The sequence below is a fragment of the Ursus arctos genome, unplaced genomic scaffold, assembly GCF_023065955.2.
Source record: "Ursus arctos isolate Adak ecotype North America unplaced genomic scaffold, UrsArc2.0 scaffold_7, whole genome shotgun sequence".
NCBI lineage: Eukaryota > Metazoa > Chordata > Mammalia > Carnivora > Ursidae > Ursus > Ursus arctos.
This window is the reverse complement of record NW_026623089.1, coordinates 50,846,609-50,870,768: the sequence shown is the minus strand read 5'-3', so window position 1 is coordinate 50,870,768 and position 24,160 is coordinate 50,846,609. Positions and strand designations below refer to the sequence as shown.

Here is a 24,160-nt window from a genome sequence, read left to right as displayed (position 1 = left end):
ATATGCAGTGCATTAAAAAAGACTGGAAGATTTCAAATAACATGGATGGATTTAGAAGGTATAATGCTAAGTGAAATATGTCACTCAGAGAAAGACAAATACCATATGATTTCACTCATATGTAGAATTTAAGAAACAAAACAAACGAACAAAGAAATTGAGACAAACCAAAAAAACCAGACTTAACTATAGAGAACAAATTGATGGTTATTAGAGGGGAGGTGAGTAGGGGGATGGGTGAAATAGGTGAAAGGGATTAAGAGTACACTTAGCAGAGATGAGCACTGAGTAACGTGTAGAATTGTCAAGTCACTATATTGTACTCTTAAAACTGATATAACAGTATGTGAACTATACTGGAATTAAAATTAAGTGAATAATTACAGTAGAATAATTTTTCAGAAGACAGGAAGGAAATGTTCAACTGTATCAATCTCTGAGGATTATGGGTGGATTATCTATTCTTATTTATACTTTTCTGAGTTTCCTAAATTTTTCTATTGTTAGGGACAAAAACCCCACTAAATGTTATTATTTTTTGAAAAACCCAACAACGCAATAGTTTAGCACAATGGCACTGCAGTTGCCTTCTCTGGGTCTATGGGACTTACAGTGTTTTCCTCTGGATCCAGGTCAGGCTGCCATCCGGGGGCTTGTGGCCGAAGGGCATCGTCTGGCCAATGTCATGATGGGGCCGTATCGCCAAGATCTTCTTGCAAAGTGTGACCGCGTGGACCAGCTGACAGCACAGCTGGCTGACCTTGCTGCCAGAGGGGAAGGCGAGAGTCCTCAGGCGAGAGCGCTTGCCTCTCAGCTCCAAGACTCCTTAAAGGTAGAACTTCGGAGCACGTATCATGACATTTCTCTACTTAACTGCTATTGACAAACTAGGGAGGGAGAGATATTTTAAAAATACGTAATTTCTTGAGTCTAGGGCAAGTGAAGAGTGGATCGAGGAGAATATAAGGAAGTCTAGAGCTTATTAGGAAAAAAGCTCACCTGTGTTTGACAACAGCTGAAGTTTTTCAAGTTTCAGTCCAGAGGGAACTCTTTTGTGATATCTGCTCCACCATGTGTCACCTGTACTTCTTTATTTGGTCCATATTTTTCTTAAAATGGACTCCCCTTTTAAACTTAAGTGGATCTATTTAAAAGAACACTTTATAATAATCCTGAAATCATGAGCCTGATGAGCTAGTTATATTTTTCCTGATATTCTTTAAAAGAAAACATGTAATTATTAAAATAAGAATATTGGCCTAACACCTAAAATCATCTCAGGTATCATGAGCCACACACCTTGAGAAACAGTGGGAGTGACTGAGACTTCTTTGTATAAATCCAGAAAACTTAGATTGGGCTAAGTATGATAACCATGAAAAGGAGCCTTTTCATAACTTCTAAGAATCCTCTTTAGACCCATGTTAAGAAATGGATACATGGACTAGTTATCAAAGTTTTTCTAGAAACTTAACTGAAAAAACATGTATCAAAAAAAATTCCCATCCTTAATTTCTTTACTCTTAATGTGAGAAGATGCTTAGAAATTTGGCACTGCATCCACCAAACAATCCTTACCATTTCTGTGGTTATTATCAGGCTCCTCCAGCATTGGGAGTGGTGAGAAACTCTCTTTCATTTCAGTGTCTTCTTTGGGTTCTAACCCGTGAATCTCAGTGTCATTTCTTAGAAGCCACCAAGAAAGGAAGTAAGATTTCTTGTTGGGTGGAGCAGTCTCCAGGGAAATGTGGTTCCTGTCTTACCCTTCCTATTAGAGGCGAATCTCTTAGAGGGCAGGATTCATATCTTACACCTGGTCCAGGCTGGCTCAGTACTTTGTACAGAGTTGACAGTGAATACTTACTGAATGAAAGAGTGAATGAATGGATGAATGTGTCACTGAAGTGAGGACATTGGCCGATGTGCTTTTTGGACATTTTTGGTAATTTTTATTTGTAAACAATGTTTTTAAGGATCTGAAAGCCCGGATGCAGGAGGCGATGACTCAGGAGGTGTCAGATGTTTTCAGTGATACCACAACTCCCATCAAGCTGTTGGCAGTGGCGGCCACTGCACCTCCTGATGCTCCCAGTCGGGAGGAAGTGAGTATCTGAGATCTTTCATTTCGTCTGTTGGCCAGACATGTGTACCCCCCCCAATCTGTTTGTGTATTTGTAAAGGTAAAATGTGATTTCCGTGTACATTGGGGGCAGTGGTTGGGAAATTGTGGATGAAGGGTAGAGGAGGGAAGGCCTTGCTCCCTCTTCCTTAGTCACCAAGTGACTCAGTCAGGAATGTCTGTAGGACGTGTCTTTAGTCGTAAGCTGTAGAAGATCTGCCTCTCAGAGACGAAGACAAATGGGTTTTCTTTTTATTGTGTAACAAGAAACGTGGAGATGGGTAGCCCTTGATAGGTTCGGCAGCTTGAGACCATGAGAGCTGGCATGTCTGCGATTTTCTTGGTCTTTTCATAATGGTGTGAGATAGCTGTTATAACCCCACGCATCGTGTTCAGGGCAGTAAGAAACAGGGATAGGGCACTCCAGTCCCAACTGTCCCTTTTATTAGGACATTTTATTCTCAACACAGAAGTCATTCTCATCAAATGATCTGATGTCATTCTTCTACTTAGCCCCTTCTGATGGCTCCTTCCTGTCCCCGAGTGAAGCCACGGTCCTTACAATGACAATAAGACCAGTGATGTGCTTAGGGCAGCACTCCAGGAAAAAAAGCTAAAACCCCAAAAAGCCCTGATTTGTCATGTTTGTTTATTTCCATGATGTAAATATTCCCATGGTGGCTGTCTGCATGTGGGGTCACTGAACGCAGACTTGGGAAGAGATGGGCACTTTTGGCTCTGAGGGCCTGGCGGGAGTTGTGACTGTGGCTTCAGCACTCCACTGCATCTGGTTCCCTCCTACTTCTCTGACTTCAGGTCCTGCCATCCTCACCCGTCACGCTCCTTGGTCTACACTGATGGCTTGTGTTGTATTCCCTGTCTGCCCTGTGTATATTCACTGTGTTCTAACCTTGCGGCCGTTGCGCTTGTTCTCTCTGTTCCTCCCATAGAGAATTGTTTGTGTTGTTCATTCCCTTTCTTTAGCTCCTACTGAAATGTCACTTTTGGGTCACTGCCCAAGATACAACTCCACCCCCAGCCCCAGGGATTTCCTAATCTCCATATCCTACTTTTCTCCTCAGCATTTTTCAACATTTGACATGTTTACCTCACTTCTTGTTTGTCTCTCTTCCTCACATTAGCATGAAAGGCCACGCAGGCAAGGACTTTGTTTTGTCATACTAATTCCCAGTTCTTTTTAAAGATTTTATTTATTTGAGAGTGAGTGAGAGAGAGAGCACGAGTGTGAGCATGAGCGGGGGAGGCGGAGAGCAGAAGGAAAGGGAGAAGCAGGGTCCTCGCTGAGCAGGGAGTCCAGCTTGGGGCTTGATACCAGGAACCTGGGATCATGACCTGAGTTGAAAGCAGATGCTTAACCAACTGAGCCACCCAGGTGCCCCTTTATTCCTAGTTCTTTTTAAAAATTTTTATTATTTTTTTAATTTAAATTCAATTAACCAACATATAGAACATCATTAGTTCTGATGATTAATTCAGATTAGTTCAGTAATTCATCACAGTTGCATATAACACCCAGTGCTCCTCACATCACGTGCCCTCCTTAATGCTCATCACCCAGTTACCCCGTCCCCCCACCTACCTCCCCTCCAGCAACCCTCAGTTTGTTTCCCATAGTTAAGAGTCTCTCATGGTGGGGCGCCTGGGTGGCGCAGTCGTTAAGCGTCTGCCTTCGGCTCAGGGCGTGATCCCGGCGTTCGGGGATCGAGCCCCACATCAAGCTCCTCCGCTAGGAGCCTGCTTCTTCCTCTCCCACTCCCCCTGCTTGTGTTCCCTCTCTCGCTGGCTGGCTCTCTCTGTCAAATAAATAAATAAAATCTTTAAAAAAAAAAAAAGAGTCTCTCATGGTTTGTCTCCCTCTCTGATTTCTTCCTATTCCATTTTTCCCTCCCTTCCCCTATAATCCTCTGTGCTATTTCTTATATTCCTCATATGAGTGATACCATATGATAATTGTCTTTCTCTGATTGACTTATTTCGCTCAGCGTAATACCCTCCAGTTCCATTCATGTCTATGTAAATGGTAAGATTTCATCCTTTCTGATGGCTGAGTAATATTGAATTGTGTGTGTCTGTCTATCTATCTATCTATCTATCTATCTATCTATCTATCTATCTATACCACATCTTTATCCATTCATCTGTCGATGGACATCTTGGCTCAGAAACAGACACACAGATCAATGGAACAGAATAGAGAACCCAGAAATGGACCGTCAGCTCTGTGGTCAGCTAATCTTTGACAAAGCAGGAAAGAATATTCCCAGTTCTTAAAACAACGCCTGACACATTGTTGGTGCTGAATAAATGAAAGTGAAGGCTTTCCCAGAAATCCTCCAGGAGACTTTTGCTTATGTTTCATAAGCTGCTCCAGCTGCAGTGGAATCTAGGAAAGCAAGTATTGGCAGGAAAGAAGAAGGGGTTGTTGGGTCAGGCACCTAAGACCAGGTAGAATTGGTGGGTGGAGGTTTGTGTAATTCTTATTTACTGGTGACCCCTATTTTCTTTCTGTAGCCTAGGTCACGGCACAGTTCAGTTTATGGTCCCCTTAGACTAGGGTGATTTGCTATTCTTTTCATTCCAGACTGCTCTGAGTTTGAGACTAGTAGAGCAAAGTCTCTGCTGGTTCATTGGTACGTTAGCATATGTTGTCCTCCTGGTCTCTCTCTCGGAAATTTGTGAGTTGCCATTGAGTCTTTCCACACCAATAAATAACTAAGGCAAGCTAATTTGATCTTACAAACGTTTCTTGAATCCTTTACATCTTCCATTCACGTTGCTCCAGCTCTAGTTCTGATCCTTGTCCCCTGCTGTCTAATGACTACACAGCTGTGATGGGTCGTCTTTGAATCTGTCACTAGGCTACCAATAAAATAAGAATACAGATCTGACCCTATTTTACTGCTAAGCCCTTCAGCGGGCCTTCCCTTTCTCATAGGATAAAGCCAGAGTGCTAGAATCTGCTCCCAATACTTTCTCTATACCTGTTTCCCACAAACCCCGGCCTCTCAGTTCATGCCCAGCAGTACTTAATTACGAATAGTTTCCTGTAGACTCTGTCCTCGCCCTTCCATGTCTTTGTTCTTTTTGTCTCTGTCTAATCATCTTTCCCTTCTTCTTTTTTGGCTAGTTCCTATTTATCCTTTATCCTTTTGTCCTTTACTTCCGGGATAGGTTTAAGCGCCTTTCCTTATGTTCCCATGATAACAGTGCTTAGCTTTAGATCCTACATAGTACACTCTACTGTAAGTATCTGCTTATGGGCCTTTTTTACATCTCAAGGATGCGAACTCCTGAGATGCAGAAATTGTGCTTTATTCATTTTTGTATCTTCAGCGCCTCCTCCAGGGTCTAGCACATAGTAGGTGCTCAGTAAATTTTGACTTGAGTGATGAGAAAAGCAGGCTAAGCAGCCAGTTAAACCAAAGGGAGCAGCAGACAGGGCCGGAATTGGGGTGATTAAGTAGGGTAAGCGAAGGCCCTGTAGATCCAGGGTGTGGGAGGCCAGCCAAGATAAGAAACAAGGACTGAGGCTAGGAGAAGGGGACTCGGCGATCAGAGATTTAGACGGAGATTCTGAGCATTAAATAGCAAGAACCCAGGTGACTGAGCTGAAACAGGAGGCCAATGTGGGGAAGAGACTTGAGTGGGTCAACACAGCACCCTGGCAATGCGACTGGAGCCTGCTCTTGGGCCAGGAGACCTTTAGAGCTTTAGACGTGGTCTGCCAGGAGCTCGAGCTGGTCCCCGAGTAGCGCAGGCAGACCCTTAGGAGGCGGCAAAGAGAGGATGGATCCTCCAGGTACTTTCTGACATGCTCTGTGTAGAGTATAAACCTGACCCAGCATGGTTTGGGATGCCTTGCGTTTTCAAGTATTGTTATCCAAACAAGTGACAGAAGGGCTTTTGTCATTTTATCTGAGTTAAATAGTCCCCTTCATTGTACTCCGCCTTGCATAATAACCGCGTCAAAGGAAAAGCTAACTTTTTTTTTTTAAATTTGAGAGGTGAATGAACAATTCAGTAGATGGTTTTGTATTCAGGGTATTAAAAATCAGCCTTCCTTGCCCTAGCGTCAGGCCTGAGAGTGAGCACCAGCTATCGTTTTTCCCATGGAGGTCAGGGGAGAGTTTTTACAACATTAATGGTAATGGATATGTGAGGGATGCTGCTTGAGGAGGCTGGAGTTCAGCTTAGGACTGTCGATATTCTTGAGATTTTCATGCATCCAGCCACCTACACTGGAGCCCGGAGTGGGTTTGTCTGTCTTCTTCAAACCACAGGATAAGACTTTCGGGAATAGGGATTTTTGAAGTCTTCACATTCTGTAAACTCCTTGTTGCAGACTACACAGTGCTGCGTGTCCTGTCTGCACTTGGTAAGCATCATGGAACTGAAATTCAACGGTTTGTGGGTGTGCGCGTGTACGCACGTGATGCTATGGCCGACCTCTGAGGAGACGGAACAAGGCCAAGACCTGGCAATCGCCACATTGTTGTCGTATTAACTAGGGTTTGACGTCATCTCTGAAGTCTTTGCTTGAGCAGTTGCTGCCTCTACTTAGATGTTTTCCTTAGGCTTCCTGACTCATTTTATTGAAATAAGTTTTGCTAATGTGTTTGTTTTTTCCTCAAGGTATTTGACGAGAGGGCAGCTAACTTTGAGCACCATTCGGGAAGGCTTGGTGCCACAGCGGAGAAGGCAGCTGCTGTTGGAACTGCTAATAAATCCACGGTGGAAGGCATTCAGGCCTCAGTGAAGACGGCCCGAGAACTCACACCCCAGGTTGAATTTTGTTCACGCTTCATTGTTTCAGCCCTCACCATATAGTGTTCAGTAAAGGTCAATTACAGAACAGTTTCTCTGCATTTTTGAACAGTTTCTGTACATTGTCATGAAAGAAACACACAGTGTCAACCTCACTTTTATAATGTTTTGGTTTTCTACAATGATTGTAGATTACTTTTGAGAGTAGAAAAAAAACTGGTAAAGCAACCCCTACACACACGTACCCATAATTAGGGAAAGATTTGGATAATTCTGAGAGGTTAGTCTGTTTTGATTGTACAGCTTATGGATTTCCCCACGTCTCTTTGAGGTTGTGTTCATAGTTGTTTTCTTTTTTCTACTTCATTCTATAACCAAGTTATAGCCAGTATGCTGTGAACAGTATACTGGAAGAGTGGGAACAAAAGAAAGCAAATGGGACGGGAATTAAAGTTCTAATATGTGATAGGTGTACTTAAAAATACCAGTTCAGCATCATTTAGTGTCATGTTTGTACATTTTTTCTAATCAAATTATAGAAAATTCATTTTTTAAATTGATTCATTCAGCCGATACGTATTACGTACCTGTGGTACATCAGGAACCTGCTAGACTGTGCACATCTGTGATACTGGCTTTGGTGGGAACTTGCAGGAAAGGATGGAACCCCCCCCCCACCTCTTTATTGTTTATCTTTTGCCCACGTGGCATGTTAACAAATTAGATTCACTTGAAAAATCATACATATCCAACTTTTAAAAAAATGCTTCCACAAAATATGAACATGTGTAACTTTCTTTAAAAATTTCCATAAAACATGCAACATAGAACATAGGTATTTCTGTATAAAACAGATTTCTAAAAAAGAGAAACAGAAAACTAAAGATACCAACTACAGCAAGAGTAAGGATTTTGGAGACAGATCTGGACTTGAATCCTCTGTGATCTTGAGTTTCCTCATCTGTAAATTCCTTCCTAATGGATATTTTGGAGGGTTAAGAGGGTATGTGTATAGCCTGTAACTTAACCAAATACTCAGTAAATGTTAGTTGCTTCCCTAACTGCTGTAACTGGTTCTCTGGGAGCTCTTGAGCAAGTCACTTACATTTTCGGAGTCTTGGTTTTTGTGTCTATAAAGTTGGAGAAATTACCCATCCTGTTCATAGGGTTGTTGTGAGGAGTCAGTTGATAATGGATGTGAAAGTACTTCATTAACTGTAGGCAGTACTTTTTTTATAAATATTCATGAATTTCACTTTAAAGGTTTTTTTTAGTATTTTTCTTGGTGGTGCTTTTTAAGATGAAGAGTCTACGTTAAGGGTTTAAACATATGTCAGTTTTGTGTATGTTCTGAAGTATCAAGTGAATGCCATTTCCTGTGTCATTCTGTGACCTTCTCAAAATCAGGCAGTGACTGTAAAACCTTTTGTACCGGCCCATTTGGGTGAACTATTTAGGAGACCAAGTCTCCTGTGTTCAGCCTGAAAAGACTTGTCCATTTTTGGCTTTCTAGTGCCATCTGTAGGTGGAGAGGGGAAAGCTTTGCTGGAGGTTTGTATTCCAGTGGAAGGGTGCCCTGGGGTTTCAAGGTTGTTTTCTCATTGACAGGTTGTCTCAGCTGCTCGCATCTTACTTAGGAATCCTGGAAATCAAGCTGCTTATGAACATTTTGAGACCATGAAGAACCAGTGGATCGATAATGTCGAAAAAATGACAGGTGGAGTTGTGTGCGAAGTTCTTACTGTCTGGTCCTTGAGGAATGAGTTCTGAGAAACTCGAGCAGGCCCGGTTATGTTACTCAGCTGTAATTGGATGAAGGGACGGTCATGTGCCCGACTGTGTACTTGGCCCTGATTAAGGCCCTTGAAGCAGCAGCGGCTTCTCATTCAAGCCTTGCCACTTTGTTTGAAGAGAGGCTCTTTGAGTTTCTTTTATTTTAATGCTGCCCTCCCTGTGTGATGCTTATTGTTACAGCTCCTATCTTCTCTTTGAATAGTGCCTTTGCCCAGTCTGAGCCAGAGTTTGGTTTCAGAGGCTGGGAGGCGGTGTTTGTGGATACAGTAAGCGTCCCTGTCATTTTCAGTTGGTTCGTATTTCAAGGAACCATAATAGCTACCATTTAATACAACTTGTCTCAGAGTTTCCTCCAACTTATCAACTACGTAGTTTTTTTTAAAAAAGGAGAAACCAACCGCCAACAAACGCGTGTCTGTGCTAGTGAAGTGGCACCTCTGAATCTTCTTGGCGCTCTGTGGAGGGCGGGATAGCAGAGGAGGGAAGCGATGAGGAACGCGGGCTCTTCGGCCTCCCTGCAGAGCCTGCTGTGACAGGGTCCACAGCAGCCCGAGATGAAAGCGGAGCTGCTGCGGTGTCGGAAGAGAGGTGACAAGCGGGCGGCCAGGGTTATTAGAATCCTCCTCGTGGCTCATCTTGGGCACGACAGGCTGCCAACAAGCAACAGATGGGTGTGGGGTGAGCCGGGAAGGGGGAGAGTGTTACTCACATACTGTGGAGATGTGCTAAAGGCCGGAGACGCCATCCCGCTGTTGTTGCTGCTCTTCCGGCCGGGCTGTGGTGGACATGAGAGGGCCAGTGACCACGGTGGGTATGAATCTTGTGAAGCTCTACGGCCTCCTGGACGACATCTTCACTTTTTTTTTTTGAACTCAGGTAATCACCTGGAAGCTTTTGATTGTTTAGGAAGGGCTTAGAGCTGAAGGAGAGAATTCTGGGTGTTTTACTTTCACCTCAGAACCTTGAGTAGACAAGAGGGTTTTTGAGTCGCTGTTCTTCTAAGATAGAAATGAAATTCCATTTCTGTTCTCCTGACAGGGCTGGTGGACGAAGCTATTGATACCAAATCTCTGTTGGATGCTTCTGAAGAAGCAATTAAAAAAGACCTGGACAAGTGTAAAGTAGCCATGGCCAACATCCAGCCGCAGATGTTGGTCGCCGGGGCAACCAGCATCGCCCGTCGGGCCAACCGTATCCTGCTGGTGGCCAAGAGGGAGGTGGAGAACTCGGAGGATCCCAAGTTCCGTGAGGCTGTGAAAGCCGCCTCTGACGAGTTGAGCAAAACCATCTCCCCAATGGTGATGGATGCAAAGGCTGTGGCTGGAAACATTTCTGACCCTGGTAAGCAGTGCCTGGTGTGGTTCACCTCACTTGGGAGGTTACCGCAGGAAGCCGACAGGGTGCCGAGACAACGTGCCCCTGCCCTGCCATCACCACATTCTGCGTCTGGGAGCAAACAGTGCAGATCCTTAGTTTGAGAATGCTAGATTAATCTTTTTATGTCCACAAAAAATTATGGCACAGAATATTTTCTGCAGTATTGCCAGGTTCATTGCAAGTTAGTTTCTCTGGACCATCTTTTCTGTGCTTTCTTTGCGTTGTTTGACTAGATGGCTCCTGTCTCTGTTTAGTCATTATTTTGGAAATTGTTCAAAAGAGGCACGAAAACATTTTATCAACCATTTAGCTTATGTAATGGGCATAACTTCTCTTCTGCTTTTCTTAAAATGCTTTTTTCTCTGTAAGACATTTTCTGTTTCTGTCAAATCTGGAGGGCTTAAATTAACCTGTAGATCTCCTTGGTGAATATCCTGATCTTACACCAAAGAATCTGGATTTTCTTTAACTGAATTGTGAGCACGTTTTCAGTATTACTGAAGATGTTACCACTCCTTTGGTGAGAAACATCTGAAGTCCTTCCTGTTCTGAGCATCCAGTGTGTCTAGCCTATGAGTAGAATCCAGGCAGCGTAAGGGACTGGGAAGGAAGGGCTGCCCTATTCATCCCTAGTCCAGGCAGGATCCTTCTCATATCTTCAACCCACTGTCACTAAGGACAGGCTCTGTTTCCCAGTTGGAGTTTCCAGTGGTTCAAGTAGAATTCCTGAATCCCAGGTGACTGGGCATTGTAGCAGCGGCAGCTCAACCTAGGGGTTAACACACTTAATGACGAGTTGAGCAAAGGAGTCGGGAGAAAGGTGAGATGTACTGTGGAGGATGTCTGCCCAATCTGAAACTGACATCTCCCCTGTTCTGAGTTGGGCAGGCTTATCTCTTGACTGCGTCATCACAAGAGAGGTGGTGAACACCACCTGAGCCCAGAGTGACCACGCCCAGGAACGTCTTGAGTACTTGCTAATCACTACAGGCAAGAAGGCAGATGAGCTGGTTTGTGACACTCGTGACTCTTTGTGGGCGTTATGGCACCTGCCGTGCCCTAATGTCCCTTCCCCTCCAGTCACTGCCTGTGATGCTTCCTGGCAGCTCCACATCCAGCTTTTGTTCATAGAAACCAGTTCTGCGCTGGACAGACAGTGCTCCAGGGCACTGACCTGCCCAGCTGAAAGTGAGGGCGTCTTATGTTTAGGCCTGCAAAAGAGCTTCCTGGACTCAGGATATCGGATCTTGGGAGCTGTGGCCAAGGTCAGAGAAGCCTTCCAACCTCAGGAGCCTGACTTCCCGCCTCCTCCTCCGGATCTTGAACAGCTCCGTGTAAGTAAATTCAGAGTGGTGGGGAGAACAGAGCAGAGGGTGCTGGGACTGTAGCAAGAGAGAGGAAGCTCTGCTCTGGAGCCTCGTTGACGAGGTGTCTTCGTTTAGCTTTTATCTGAAGCTTAGGCGCACAAGTTGACTTTCATTCCAAAATCAGTAGAGTCCTACCCCCGTGCTTATGCATGGGGTGTGCTGGGTGGGGGGGTGGGGGGGTTGGCTGTGGCCTTGGCCTGCTGTGACGGGGACTGACTGGAGCAGAGGAGCTGGCTTTGGGAAGTGTGGATGTGATGAGTGATGAGGTCGTTGAACGAATTAACGAGGAGTGGGAAAATGATCTGGTGGTGAGGAAATTTTTTTGTGTTCCCAGTTGACAATAGCAAAACTGAGGTGGCTGGGCTTGTGTACATTCTTCTTTCTTTACTTGACTTTTTTTTTAAGTAGCAAAAGTAATAGTTTTTTTCTTAAATTTATTTTTCTCCAAGTATAATTTAAACTCTTCTTATGTACCCCAAAGTACCATAAATTTATTCTTCCATAGGTAAATGGTTTCGGAGGAGGCTTAGCTGGGCAATATCTTATAGATACAAATTCTAGAATAGGAAATAGTGATGATTCAAACTAACAGTATTGGAAATAGCTGGACTTTGGGAATAGCTCATCAAGTTAAAAATGTGATTTACTTTCCTTGACTTACTTTCCCATGTTTCATGTCAGTAAAAGGTGGAAGTTTCTAAGTTGGTTGAGGACAGAATTGGGTCCCTTTACCCAAGCTGAGGCACAGTGTTTCCCTGGCCTCCAATGCTCCAACTTCTTTTGCTTCTTTGTAGCTGGGCTCTTGGTGCCTGGTTAGGGCCAGCAGGAGGGCTTTTCTGGGGCCTGGCTTCTTATGTGATCAACAGATTCATGACACTTAGAATCAAGATCTTAGAGGTCATTTGGTTTAGCTACTCCTCATTGACGGATGAGGAAACTGAGGCCCAGTGGAGAAGTTAGTCGCCTGTGCAACTGCCCTTCAACCGTCAGGACGACAGATTAGATCGAACTGTCCAGTAGTGCTGTGTGCGCCTCCCTGGGATACATCCCAAGCTGTAGCTGCTGGCTTCTTGTGGAGAAGCAAGGAAGAAAATACGCATCTGTTGAGATGGAAGCAGGTGGTCGCTGTGCTCCATGTGGGTGGTCTTACATAGAATGAATGTGGGTGGCCTTTCTGGGGATGCTTTTGAGAGGAAAGGAAAGAATTCTAGAGGGGAGTCGTTCCTAGGGTTTTACTTACAACCCGGCGATTCTTTCTTAGCTGGCAGATGAGCTTGCTCCTCCCAAACCACCTCTGCCCGAGGGTGAGGTCCCTCCGCCCAGGCCCCCACCGCCAGAGGAGAAGGATGAAGAGTTCCCCGAGCAGAAAGCCGGGGAGGTGATTAACCAGCCGATGATGATGGCTGCCAGGCAGCTCCATGATGAAGCTCGCAAATGGTCCAGCAAGGTAAGTAACGAGGCTTTTCTTGTTGGAAAAGGATGAAGAAGGGCGCGCAGCCCAGGAAGTAGAGTCTGATTGGAAAGTTACCCTCTCTCTGCTTTGGTTCCTGCTGTTGCCAATAACATGACCCTCTTCTTACTTGTGATTTAGTAAGATGTTTGAGAGGAGGTGCCTTTCCTCTGTCCATACGAGTGTCAGCTCCTGTGACGCTGGAGATTTGGGGTCTTCTAGAAATTGCTTTTCTTTCTCGGGATTGCTGAATGTCTTTAGATGCTCTCTTGCTAATTACCAGCACTCCAGAGGTGAAATAGTCTTCTGTGGGCTCTGCTAGAGTTAGACGAAGTGTTTGCATTTTCCTTCTCTTTTTCATGAAAGCAGGTAGATTGATGTCTTAGGAGCCATGTGCTTTGCCCTTTTCTCAGATCATCTTACCCCTTAGTTCAAGACCGCTGCAGGCTAACTCCAGCTGGACACATCCGAGAGTGTAAATATTCACGTGGTCGGTGAAGATGGGGATGTTGCAGAAGTTAGGCCCTGTGAAATGCCTTTTGCCTATTTCCCCCTAAATGATGAAAAGTGTGTGGCAGCTTTTCTAGATAAGAGCTAAATATTACTGTTAACTTGGCAGTGAAATACAGTTCTCAGTTCTCAACTGTTTGTAATATGACCCTCTCTTCTAGATCTTTATTCCCACCATTTATTTGCCTTTTCATGCCCTCGGCCATCTCCAGCTCTTGTATTGACTGTAGTCCCCCAGGGACCTTCTGCATGCAGCTGATCTTGGGTTTTTCCAGGCTGGGAAATCGACGTTGGGTTTTAACTCTGTATGTTTCGGTGCCGTTAGCTGTGAGCCTAGGTTCTAAGAAGGAATGAATAGTGACCTTGCTGGTGCTGGGCCTGACTGTGGAATTATTTATTATCTTATCTGTCCACCTGGGCGCACACACCTCCAGGACCGTCCGCAGAGTCCCAGGGCGTGTGGAAAGTGGGGTGGAGGTGACAGCAGGGGTTGGTTTTACTCAAAGATTTTAAAACGCAATTTAAATTTCATTACAGTAAACCCAGATATATTGTGTAGCAGGACACAAAATATGCATGAATTATAAACAAACTTAAGGGGCAGACAGCATCGGCCTGCATACTTATCCCGCTCTGCTGTTTGTGGCCAGAAGTCTTTAGGTCTGACTCTCTGGAGGCTTGGAGCATCAGGGGCTTGCTGACTTTGAGCTGTGAGTCAGGAGCTCCTTGACCCGTGTGTGTTTGGGGGGTGCGGGTGGGATGTGTCTGTGTGTCTGTTGGTCTGTCTTTGTACACTTTGAGACTCTGCACCCCAGCAGCAGTGAGCTGGCCTCTCCTCTAAGGAACGGGGATGAGTCCTGGTTGAGACAGAGTTTAGGGAAAGGGTTTAGAATGTACCTGAACCCCTCGTTTGCCCTGAATTCTCCAACTTTGTCATCACCTTTTGGAGACAGGTTTCCTGTGCAGGATAAGAATTTGAGGAGTGATAGCAACCTCAAATAAACTTCCAGGTAAACTCTTACTTCCTCTTGGTTAGAGATGTATGATACAAAGAGCCTGTGTTCAGGGATGCCTGGCCGGCTCAGTAGGGAGAACATGTGACTCTTGATCTCGGAGTCATGAGTTCGAGCTCCACAGTAGGTATAGAGATTAAAAAAAAATTGTTATTATTTTTTTAAAGAAGAACCTGGGTTCACTATTCTTCATATACGTGGTTTGGCTTCATTGAGCCAGTTCCTCTTATTTTCTTTCCCCTCTGCCTATTTCAGCATCTGATCACACTGCCTCTTGCCCTGGGCTTTTGGAATCCCTGGTATTAAATCCGTTCTCTCCCCCTCATGGGTCCTGTTCTCTCATGGGCACTGATTTGGGCTCCTCTCAACTCAGCCGTGGTCAGTTGCTATGTTCCTGGGTTACCTGAGAAGTATGTGAGTTCAGGCTGGGGTGAGAAGCCTAGTGTGCAACGGGAGAGAGCTAGGTTGTACCCAAGGAACAGCCTTCTGAGTCAGTACTAGCAGTGGATGCAGGGGGAGGTTGCGGAGGTGCTGTCTCTGAAGGCCTCGAGGGGAGAGACAGAGCTGGTCTGAAGTGTGGCTTTTCCCCAAGATGGGAAGCTGGATGAGGCACATTCCGGAGGCTTCTTTCAGCTGGCTGGTTGTGGGCTATTTGATAAGTCCTCCTCACTCACCAGTGCATTTGTTTTCTTTGCCTCTTTGCTGGTTTGCTGTCAGTGGCCTCTGCTGTATCATTTTAAACTCTGGGACTTTTTAACTCCTGCTGGAAATAATGATCTGTGTCTAGCAACTGCAGAGCTGATCCAGGTCACTTCCTGTGTCCTGGAAGATCTAGAACAGTGTCCATAGAAGCCAGCAGGGGGGGATCGCTTTGTTTGGTTCAAAGCAGGCTGTGTGGCTGCATTGACTTTTTCCCTCTGGATCCCTTTTAAAGGTAATCAGCTACCATTGTTTGGTTGTTTGGCTTCTCAAAAATATTCTGACATGAAAATTATTCTTGGCAAATTTAACTTTGGTGGTAAGTGTATAAAAAAGGAATGCCACTTGCTTTCTTGGTTTAAATTTTTCTCTGGAAACTTTTTGCCACTGGAGTGAGTGAGTCTTTTTCTTCCCCTCACTGACAACAGGGGGGGCTTGGGCTGGTGCTGGAGGCTGGGAAGTCCCCTTTTGTGGAGTTTGGTTCATCTGGCTTCTGGAAAGATGCCATTTTTCTTTCCCATCCTAGACAAGCTTTGGTTACTAAACCAGCTGATGCTCAGCTTTCCCACCCCCGTCCTACTGCTCTTACTAACACTGTCCCTGTTTCTCATCCTTCCTGCCATCGACAAAGCCGGGTAACCGAGCCGCTGAGGTGGGTATAGGTGTTCTAGCTGAGGCAGATGCGGCCGATGCTGTTGGGTTCCCTGTCCCCCCTGACATGGAAGACGATTTCGAACCTGAGCTGCTGTTAATGCCATCCAATCAGCCGGTCAACCAGCCCATTCTGGCCGCGGCTCAGTCCTTGCATCGGGAAGCTACCAAGTGGTCTAGTAAGGTACTGATTAGCACCCCCGGTGGGGCTGCTCCATATGCATCCGGCCATGTGCAGCCTTGACACATTGCATCACTCATGATCTGTGCGAGTCCTGTGAGTCTGAGCGGGGCGGGCATCTGTCTGTCTGCACCTTGTTGTTAGGACTGGCTTCACAAGTTTGATAGGTCTGCTAATGCCAGATTAATTGGATTGCGTTTATGTTTTGTTGGGGAGAGAGATGGGGTCACTTTCTGAAAGGATTCCTTTTCTTACTGACCTCGGGGCCACGATTGGAACCTTAAACTCCTTGGGAAGCCGTGGGTCTGTCTCTCAATGACTTGCGGGTCAGGAACCACTGTAGACCATTAAGAGGTCACCTGGCCTGACCGTTGAGCTTTGCCTGCCACCCCCTCCTCTGCTGACCCGTCACGGACGGCTCAGGCAGAGTGGCCCAGGGTGAGAAGCGGCTTTATACGGCAGGGTCTCTGGGGCGGACTGCTTGCTGCCCTGCACTTGGCTGCCTGGCAGATGCTGCCTTAGTGGGAACCCACAGGGAAGGGGCTTCACTGACTGCTTGTCCAGGTGTTCCGGGGAGGGGGCTGAGGGTGGGGAACGCAGAGCACTCAGGGCTGCAGGACGGGCAGCCCAGAGCGTTGGCCTTGGGGCTGCGCCAGCACTAGTGTGGGGAGTGGAGGAAGAGGGTGATCACTGTTTTCCCTTTGAAGGTAGCATGTTGCAAGAAGAAAGGGTTTGCAGAGTGATGGGTAATAACTAACCCCAGCTCTACGCTGTCTTCTAATCAAGTTTATGAATCCTGGAATGATCCCAGGTCTGCACTGGAAGAGATGGGCCCAGACGGCCTTGTCTAACCTGCCCCTGTTCTCGTGACTTCTTCCCATCCCTGTATTCTCTCTGGCCTCAGTGACTGCCTGAGATGTCACACGCCTCCCAGCATAGCGATCCGCCACCTCGTGATGCCTGTGGGGGTGTCTCACGGAGAGCCCCGCAGCGGCATGGTTTGTGTGCGCCTCACTGCCTTGTAAGAAAATTGAAAAGCATGAGGGGAAAAATGAGGAGGGCCTGACCTTTTAGGTAGTTTTGAACATTGCCGTTGTTATTTTTCATTGTTAGCAGCCAAGAGATGCACCTTTTGAGGGCATAAAGTTAATTCCTTATACATTTCTTTATTATGATCCACGAAGGTTTTAATGAACCCGAATGCCCCATCGAAGGTAACTGCTATGAGCTGGAGTGGGGGTTCCATGTACACCTGACTCGTGATTTTTATTTTTCTGCTCTTAGCTGAAGGTTTCTTTAATTGAAGCCACTTAGCTGAGAGGACTGAAGCATTGATTCTTGGCCTTTCTAAATGTGACAAATTAAAATAACGTGTTCCCTGAGGCTGACAGGACAAATAAGAGGCAGTAGCAGGGAGGGCAGGAGCAGTCTAGGTGAGAAAATAGATCTTTTCTCACCAAGGCTGATCATAGTACTTGGTTTAAATTCTAGCTCAGCAGCAATAGTCCTTGGCTGCTATTTGTAACAAGGGTTAGGGTGAAAAGGATGATTTCAGTGTCTGGAAAGGCTCCTCTGTATTTTTCCCCTCAAGCCAGCTCTCCTGCTTTCCCCCGTTAGAAAGGAAAATGCCTGTTTAACCAACGTCTCGGCCCCGTCCTCATTTTTGTTGACATGATTAACTTGGAGATGAAGTGCTTGTTCAGTGCTATGCCAGGGGCGCACATGTTCCTTCCAGACTAATCTACAGGTCTTCCTCTTTTCAGTGGGGTCGTCTCTTTCTCTCTCTCTCACTGAGTACTGGGAGGAGTGCCCTCGCTCACTCTTCCTGTCTTCCTGGACTGTCCGTATCACTCAAGAGCAGTTCTTCTCTCCTCTCCTCACCCTGCTAGAGCAGCAGGCTCCCTCCTCTCTTCTCTGTGCTTCTATTTCCTTCCCTAACTTGGCCACAGTGTGGGCTGAGCTCACATTATATCTTTGCTTCTCTCTCTAGGGCAATGACATCATTGCAGCAGCCAAGCGCATGGCTCTGCTGATGGCTGAGATGTCTCGGCTGGTAAGAGGGGGCAGTGGTACCAAGCGGGCACTGATTCAGTGTGCCAAGGACATTGCCAAGGCCTCAGACGAGGTGACGCGGCTGGCCAAGGAGGTTGCCAAGCAGTGCACAGATAAGCGGATTAGAACCAACCTCTTACAGGTACTCGAGAGAAGCGTGCACGTGTGTGTGTGTGTGTGTGTGTGTGTGTGTGTGTGTGTGTTCTCGGGGGTGTGGGAGGGAGAAAGCAGAAGAGAGAAAACTGGATGAGCAAGGAGGAGGTGGAGGAGCTCTGAAGAAATAGCAGAAAGGGGGAATACATATATATGTTTGGGAAAGACAGATCAGGAACCTTTCTTTCCTAATCAAATGAGAACATTATAATGCTTCCTTTCTGAACAAAGGGACTCTACTGGTCCTAGGGAGAAAGCCAGCGGGACCCTGCTGCTAGTTTATTGGGTGCCTTCTGCATGCCAGCCTCTGGGAACACAGAGGTGGAAAAGTCTTGCCCTCAAAGAGTTTGTGGGCAAGGAAAACATTAGAAACATGCTAAACTAAGTTTGCTTCTTAGGTATGTGAGCGAATCCCGACCATAAGCACCCAGCTCAAGATCCTGTCCACGGTGAAGGCCACCATGCTGGGCCGGACCAACATCAGTGACGAGGAGTCTGAGCAGGTATGTGTCTGCTGCTTCTGGTTTTTTTCCAGCAGCTTCGGTGCCACTTCATAGCAATTTAATTCAGCTTTGGGGGAAATTTTACCTGTGTCTTGAGTATTCAGTACGTGGAACGGAGTCTGTAACTCTCAGAAGGGCATCTGTGTTGGACAGATGCATCAGAAACTTCGAAGGGGGAAGGAAAGCTCTTGTGCAACTTTTGTCACTTCACAGATGGGAAGTTGAGGCCTGGGGTGAAGTGCCAGTAACCCTTGGGACTCTGCTCATTCTTTGTCTCCGTGGAACAGGGGTGACTCTCTTGAGGCCTCCAGTGTCTGTTCACTCCTGCCCATTGTGTCTTCGTGGCTGGAGAGCACTTGTGTTTCGCAGCTCACTGGGCGAGAAGTACCTCGGGGAGGGTGAAGAGTGTCGGCTTTTCAGGGGCATGAGACGGGCGTGTGTTGAGGCTGAAATGCCAGCTCAGAGGACGTGCTTCTCTTGGTTTCTTTGACAGACGTTGAAATAAGGATGGCGGGAGGGTTCTCTTAAGGGCTGGCAACCACTCTTTGGAGTCTGTCCTCCTTTGCTGCCTCCTGGAAATTGGCCCAGGACCATTGGGAAAGCCCTCCTTGAGCAGCTCTTCCTCTCCTTATCTCCTCTCTAGTAGGCCCTGCTGTGAGCCATACTTCCAATGTCGTCCTACAGTAGGTGGGCGTCTTTTCTTGAACTGCCCAGACAGGCTCAGCAGACATGGGGATGTGTGTGGCACTGTTACTGTATAGGGGAGTTAAAAAAAAAATAGACACAGTTTCTCTCCTCGGGGAACTCACAGGTAGTTTGGGAGACCATCCCTGATCTCAGGCCAGGAGCACCTTGGAGGAGACAGGGAGGCTACCATCTGGTCCAGTGGTGCTGCTTTCACTGCCGTGTTTTAATCCAACAGCTCTCACCCTCACCCTCCTCGTACACCGTGGGGATTGGAGCTTCACCCCTAACTTCCGTGTATTCTAGGCAGGATTTGGGCACTGGGCTGTTTTCCTGTCATGTGATCTCATCTGCCCCAAGAAAAGGAAGTGGAAGAAACAGAGAAGGAAGGATAGGATGCATAGTTTCAGACTATATCATTTAATTAACCAACACAAATGTATTCTGGGAATATTGACTATGTTCCACCTCATATTCCAATAAAAAAAGATAGAAACTGACAGTGTGGTAGAATGCAACAACACAGGGCTGCGAGTCAGGAGTTTTGAGTCCTCATCCTGATTATTGTGTGAGTTTTGTTGCAAATCTCTGAACCTATCTGGGCCTCAGCCTCTTTGTTGACTGGGTGAAAAGATCAGCTGACCAGGAATTTAAGCCCACAGTTATGCCTCTCAGAGCCGATGAACCCTCGGAAATGGCATGGGCAAATTTGACACAAGTGAGCATTTTCCAGGGAAGAATCTGTAGACTTCACGAAATCCTCAAAGGGTCTGTGGCTCAAAAACTGTGTGTGTGTGTGTGTGTGTGTGTGTGTGTGTGTGTGTGTGTGTGTTTTGGTGGCTCAAAAATAGTGAAGAATTGAAAAAAAAATTACTGAGCTAACGGATCAGTAAGTTCTTTGAGTTTCTATGTTGGAGTACCAGTGTGATCCCAGTCCTGTAAGTTTGTGTGTTTAGGACATTTACTTCTTTAGATTTTCATGGATTTAGAAGATAATTGGTTTGTTCATTTGGTTATTTTTTCATTTATTATTAAAATTAAATATTTACGAAATACTTTTGTGCGCCAGGCACTGTTCTAACACAGGGCACAGCAGTGAGCAAAACTCACAAAAATCACTGCCCTTGTGGAACTTTAACTTTAAATAAAATGAAAAGATATACAAACTAGGTAAAATTTACATAAAGCATATCAGTAGTAATGATGGGTTCTATGGAGAAAAATGAAGAATTGGAGGATGAGGAATGCTGTCACTTGGGAAGGTGTTTGTGATTTAAAATAAGGTGACCAGGGAATGCCTCACCAAAGTGACATCTGAGCAAAGATCTGATAGAGGTGAGGGCTGAGCCGTGAGGGAAAAGCATTCCAAGTAGAGGGAACAGCAAGAGCCCCAGGCAGGAGCTTGTCTGAAGACCAGGAAAGAGTATGTGCTAGAGGCCGGCTGTGGGTATAGTCATAATCATGGATGTCCTTTTTTGGGTTCTTTTTGGTGCTCCCCCCTAACCCACCAGTGATGTGACAAGTACGGGGATGCCAGCTGCAGGTAGGGTGACTGCAGTCCACTCCTAGCTTAGGCTGGTTTTGGAGGAAGGGTCGCATCAGGGACAACGGGTAACAGAGCGTTTCTCTTTCCTTGCAGGCCACAGAGATGCTGGTTCACAACGCGCAGAACCTCATGCAGTCCGTGAAGGAGACTGTCCGAGAAGCAGAAGCTGCTTCAATCAAAATTCGAACAGATGCTGGATTTACACTGCGCTGGGTTAGAAAGACTCCCTGGTACCAGTAGGCGCCTGGTCCAACCTGGCTGGCACAGAAACCCCTACTAAACAGAATGAAATGATCTGAGTCCCAGAAGATGCTGAGAATTGCTAGGGGGTTATAAGCCACATCCCGGCCTGACATAACAGAAGGAATGGGGCCTCTTCACTTTAGAAACCATTTATACTCTTGTCATGGACACTTTGAAATGTTTTTCCGTATAAAGCCTGTATTCTCAAACACAGTTATACTCGTGCACATTCTATCCCAATAGGAAGACTGGGTTTCTAGCCCATGGACTTCACGTAAGCTCAGAATCCAAGACTGAACACTAGCCAGACACCCTGCTCTGCCCTCGTTCCCTAGGGGACAGTTCCTCTTCTGCTTCCTTTTCACTGCTCCGCCCGCCCCTCCCACCCCCATTCTCCCCACCAGGCTCCCAAGACCCAGGGTCCAGGCAAGTTAGTTAAGAAGGAAATCACTGTGCCTCCAAAATTTGTTTTGGGCTTTCCGTGTTGTTCCTGACCCTGACTGTGCTATCTGGGTCCTTTTCAGGAGTGAGCTTTGCTGCTACAAGGGAAGGTGGCCTCTGGGGAGCCCCAGCGTGTGGGGCCTGGGTTCACCTCTTGCCCTTCCCCAGCTTAATCCCTTCGCATTTCCCACAGTGCAAAACCAAATTTCACTCTCAGGAGGAAATCACAGAATCACGCGATTCTGTCTTTACCTTGCCCTTGAGCAACGTCTGTGCTAGGGAAACTTCCCGTCCTGTAGCCCGCCTCGGCCTGTCAAGGTAGCCATCCCACACACTGTGTGTCCTGGTGCTCTCTGCCACGGGAGGGGCGGAGTAGCCGGGCGCGGCCCTGCCCGTCTTCACTGCCTGCAGAGGTCTGTGCTGAGGCCTTACCATTCATTCTTAGCCCTACTGTTCTTTCTGAGCTGAAATGCTGCATTTAGTTTTTAACCAAATCATGTCTCCAATCCTGGCTTTTGTATTCTTCCTTCATACCCTTCCTCAACAAGATTTTAAAGATATGTGTTTGTTCATTGTAATTTTGAAAGATCCTTTTTATCCTTTTGAAATTCAGTCCTAAGAACTGGTGCTTGCCCCCAGGAATGTTTAATAGAAAGGCAATCCTGTCTGAAGGGCACTTCCTACCTAAGGGAGATTGGTACTTGCAGACTGGAATTCTGGCGCTGTTGGGGATGAATCAATGGGAAATAGTCCTCAGTATATTCCTACCTCCCTTAACCAAGCCCCTGTATCCTCTCCTCCCTCCCAAGTACGAATGCTCGCGAGTAATGGGTATAATATTTAATTATCACCGTAAGTTTCCTATTAGCAAAGTGAGAAGAATTTCTCCTTTTTTGCACTTATCACTGCTGTCTAAGCATTGCCCAGCACACGAAATCCTACTTCTTCCCAAAGCCAGAACTGGATGAGTAAAGGAGTAAGAACCGTTGCCTGAATGTCCTCTCTTCTCACCTCCAGTGTGTGTCAAATCCCAGCATCGAATGTGTGAAACTTGTCTTCAGTTGGTACTGTACACTCAGGCTTCCTCTGTTTTAACTGATGAATATTATTTTCAAGGCCCTCAGCATATTTGTATAGTTGCTTACCTGATATAAATGCAATATTAATGCCTTTAAAGTATGAATCTATGCCAAAGATCACCTTTTGTTTTATGAAAGATTACTTAGAGGAAATAAGAAAAATCGTGTTTGCTCTCCAGGTTCTTCCAGTGTTTTGAGACACTGGTTTACACTTTATGCTGATGTGCTTTTCTCTAATATCAGTGCTCAAGACACAGTGAAGCAAATTAAAAGAAAAAAAAAATCCCTGAAGACTGATTAGAGACATCACCACTAAAAAACTACATTTATAAGCTAGGATTTGTTATACGCAAATATTTTCTGCATCTTCTTTTGTTCTGTTTAAAACAATAAAGTGCATTTGTATAAATAATGCTTTAAATGATGGGTATATTATTTTAGCAAAACGTTTTGATCAGCTTTCTCCTTTGTTTTGAAAAATAGCCAGTGAAACTAATCCTCAGGATCTGGAAACTAAAGACTTTTATGTAATCCAAGTATGGCACTGGATGACAGTATACTACTCCCGTATAGCAGTAGCGTGTTGACTTAACAAGGGTCTGCACAATAAAGCACAACTCCGGGGATTTTACACTAGAAGGAGGTGACCGGGATGAACAACAGGAAGAAAACAGCCAGATGACGTGGCTCATCCTCAGGCTGAAGGAGTCTGTCTTCATCTCAAAAACTGCTAGTTGTGGAAACCTTCACCCCTAAGAAGCCGAAGCTGTACACGTGCAGGAATGCCACAGGTCTATTTCTTTATATTTCGAAGCCCACTATAGAACAGTAGGGCTGTCAGAGATCCACCAGGGCTATAGGCAGAGCTAGCTTTGGGGGACACGTTCCTCTTGCTTGAGGGAGGAAGCACTGACTAAAATGTAGGAGTAGGTACTTGGGAGAGTGGACATATCACTGTTTTTGCCTGATTTTCGGGATTTGAAAGGGGATCATTAAAGATGGATTTATTGCTGATTTAGAAGTGTTGCTGACAAGGGAGGCAAGATTCCAGACTGCCGGAATTAAAGAGAAGCGTCCAAGGCTACGGAATTAGATCGGCAATATCTGAAAACAGAATTCATGGTCTCATTTTTGTTACTCACCATATGTTCATGGGTGCTGCCTTCCTGCTGCATTATATTTTTTAGCTGTTTTCTCAAACCAGAGGACTCTCAGAACAGTTAAGACCAGCATCTTCCAAGGGTTGTTCTGTGGCACCACTTTAGGAATGAACCCATCCCATGAATTCTCTTTGAATAAACGGATGGTAACTTCCTTATGCAGAAAATGAGCATCTACTTCATTTGCTCTTAGGAGATCTCCTTTAAGAATTTATAAAATGGGGCAATTCTGAGATTAGCTGGATTCTGTGTTTGAAAAACATTCTACTATTACAAAGTATTCATGGATCTTTATTATTAGTAGGTGGGGGTGGGGACAGGGAGAGTAACTGTGATCACTTACTGCTTAGTCT

At 45.8% G+C, this 24,160-nt stretch overlaps 1 protein-coding gene across 2 annotated transcripts in view; it reads left to right on the top strand.

Annotated features, from left to right (window-relative positions):
- The window catches only part of VCL (vinculin), a 104,681-nt gene extending 81,625 nt beyond the window's left edge, over window positions 1-23,056 (top strand). The window contains exons 12-22 of one of the 2 annotated variants that reach the window (XM_026504498.4): window positions 633-832; window positions 1,974-2,102; window positions 6,773-6,922; window positions 8,513-8,621; window positions 9,737-10,039; window positions 11,285-11,409; window positions 12,704-12,889; window positions 15,746-15,949; window positions 17,937-18,140; window positions 18,550-18,654; window positions 20,978-23,056. In XM_026504498.4, coding sequence (XP_026360283.1) covers window positions 633-832; window positions 1,974-2,102; window positions 6,773-6,922; window positions 8,513-8,621; window positions 9,737-10,039; window positions 11,285-11,409; window positions 12,704-12,889; window positions 15,746-15,949; window positions 17,937-18,140; window positions 18,550-18,654; window positions 20,978-21,124 — 1,862 coding nt within the window. In that variant the 3' untranslated portion in view covers window positions 21,125-23,056. The remainder of the gene's footprint in view (window positions 1-632; window positions 833-1,973; window positions 2,103-6,772; window positions 6,923-8,512; window positions 8,622-9,736; window positions 10,040-11,284; window positions 11,410-12,703; window positions 12,890-15,745; window positions 15,950-17,936; window positions 18,141-18,549; window positions 18,655-20,977) is intronic. The other variant, XM_026504497.4, reaches the window with a different exon arrangement.
- Window positions 23,057-24,160: the final 1,104 nt, after the last annotated feature.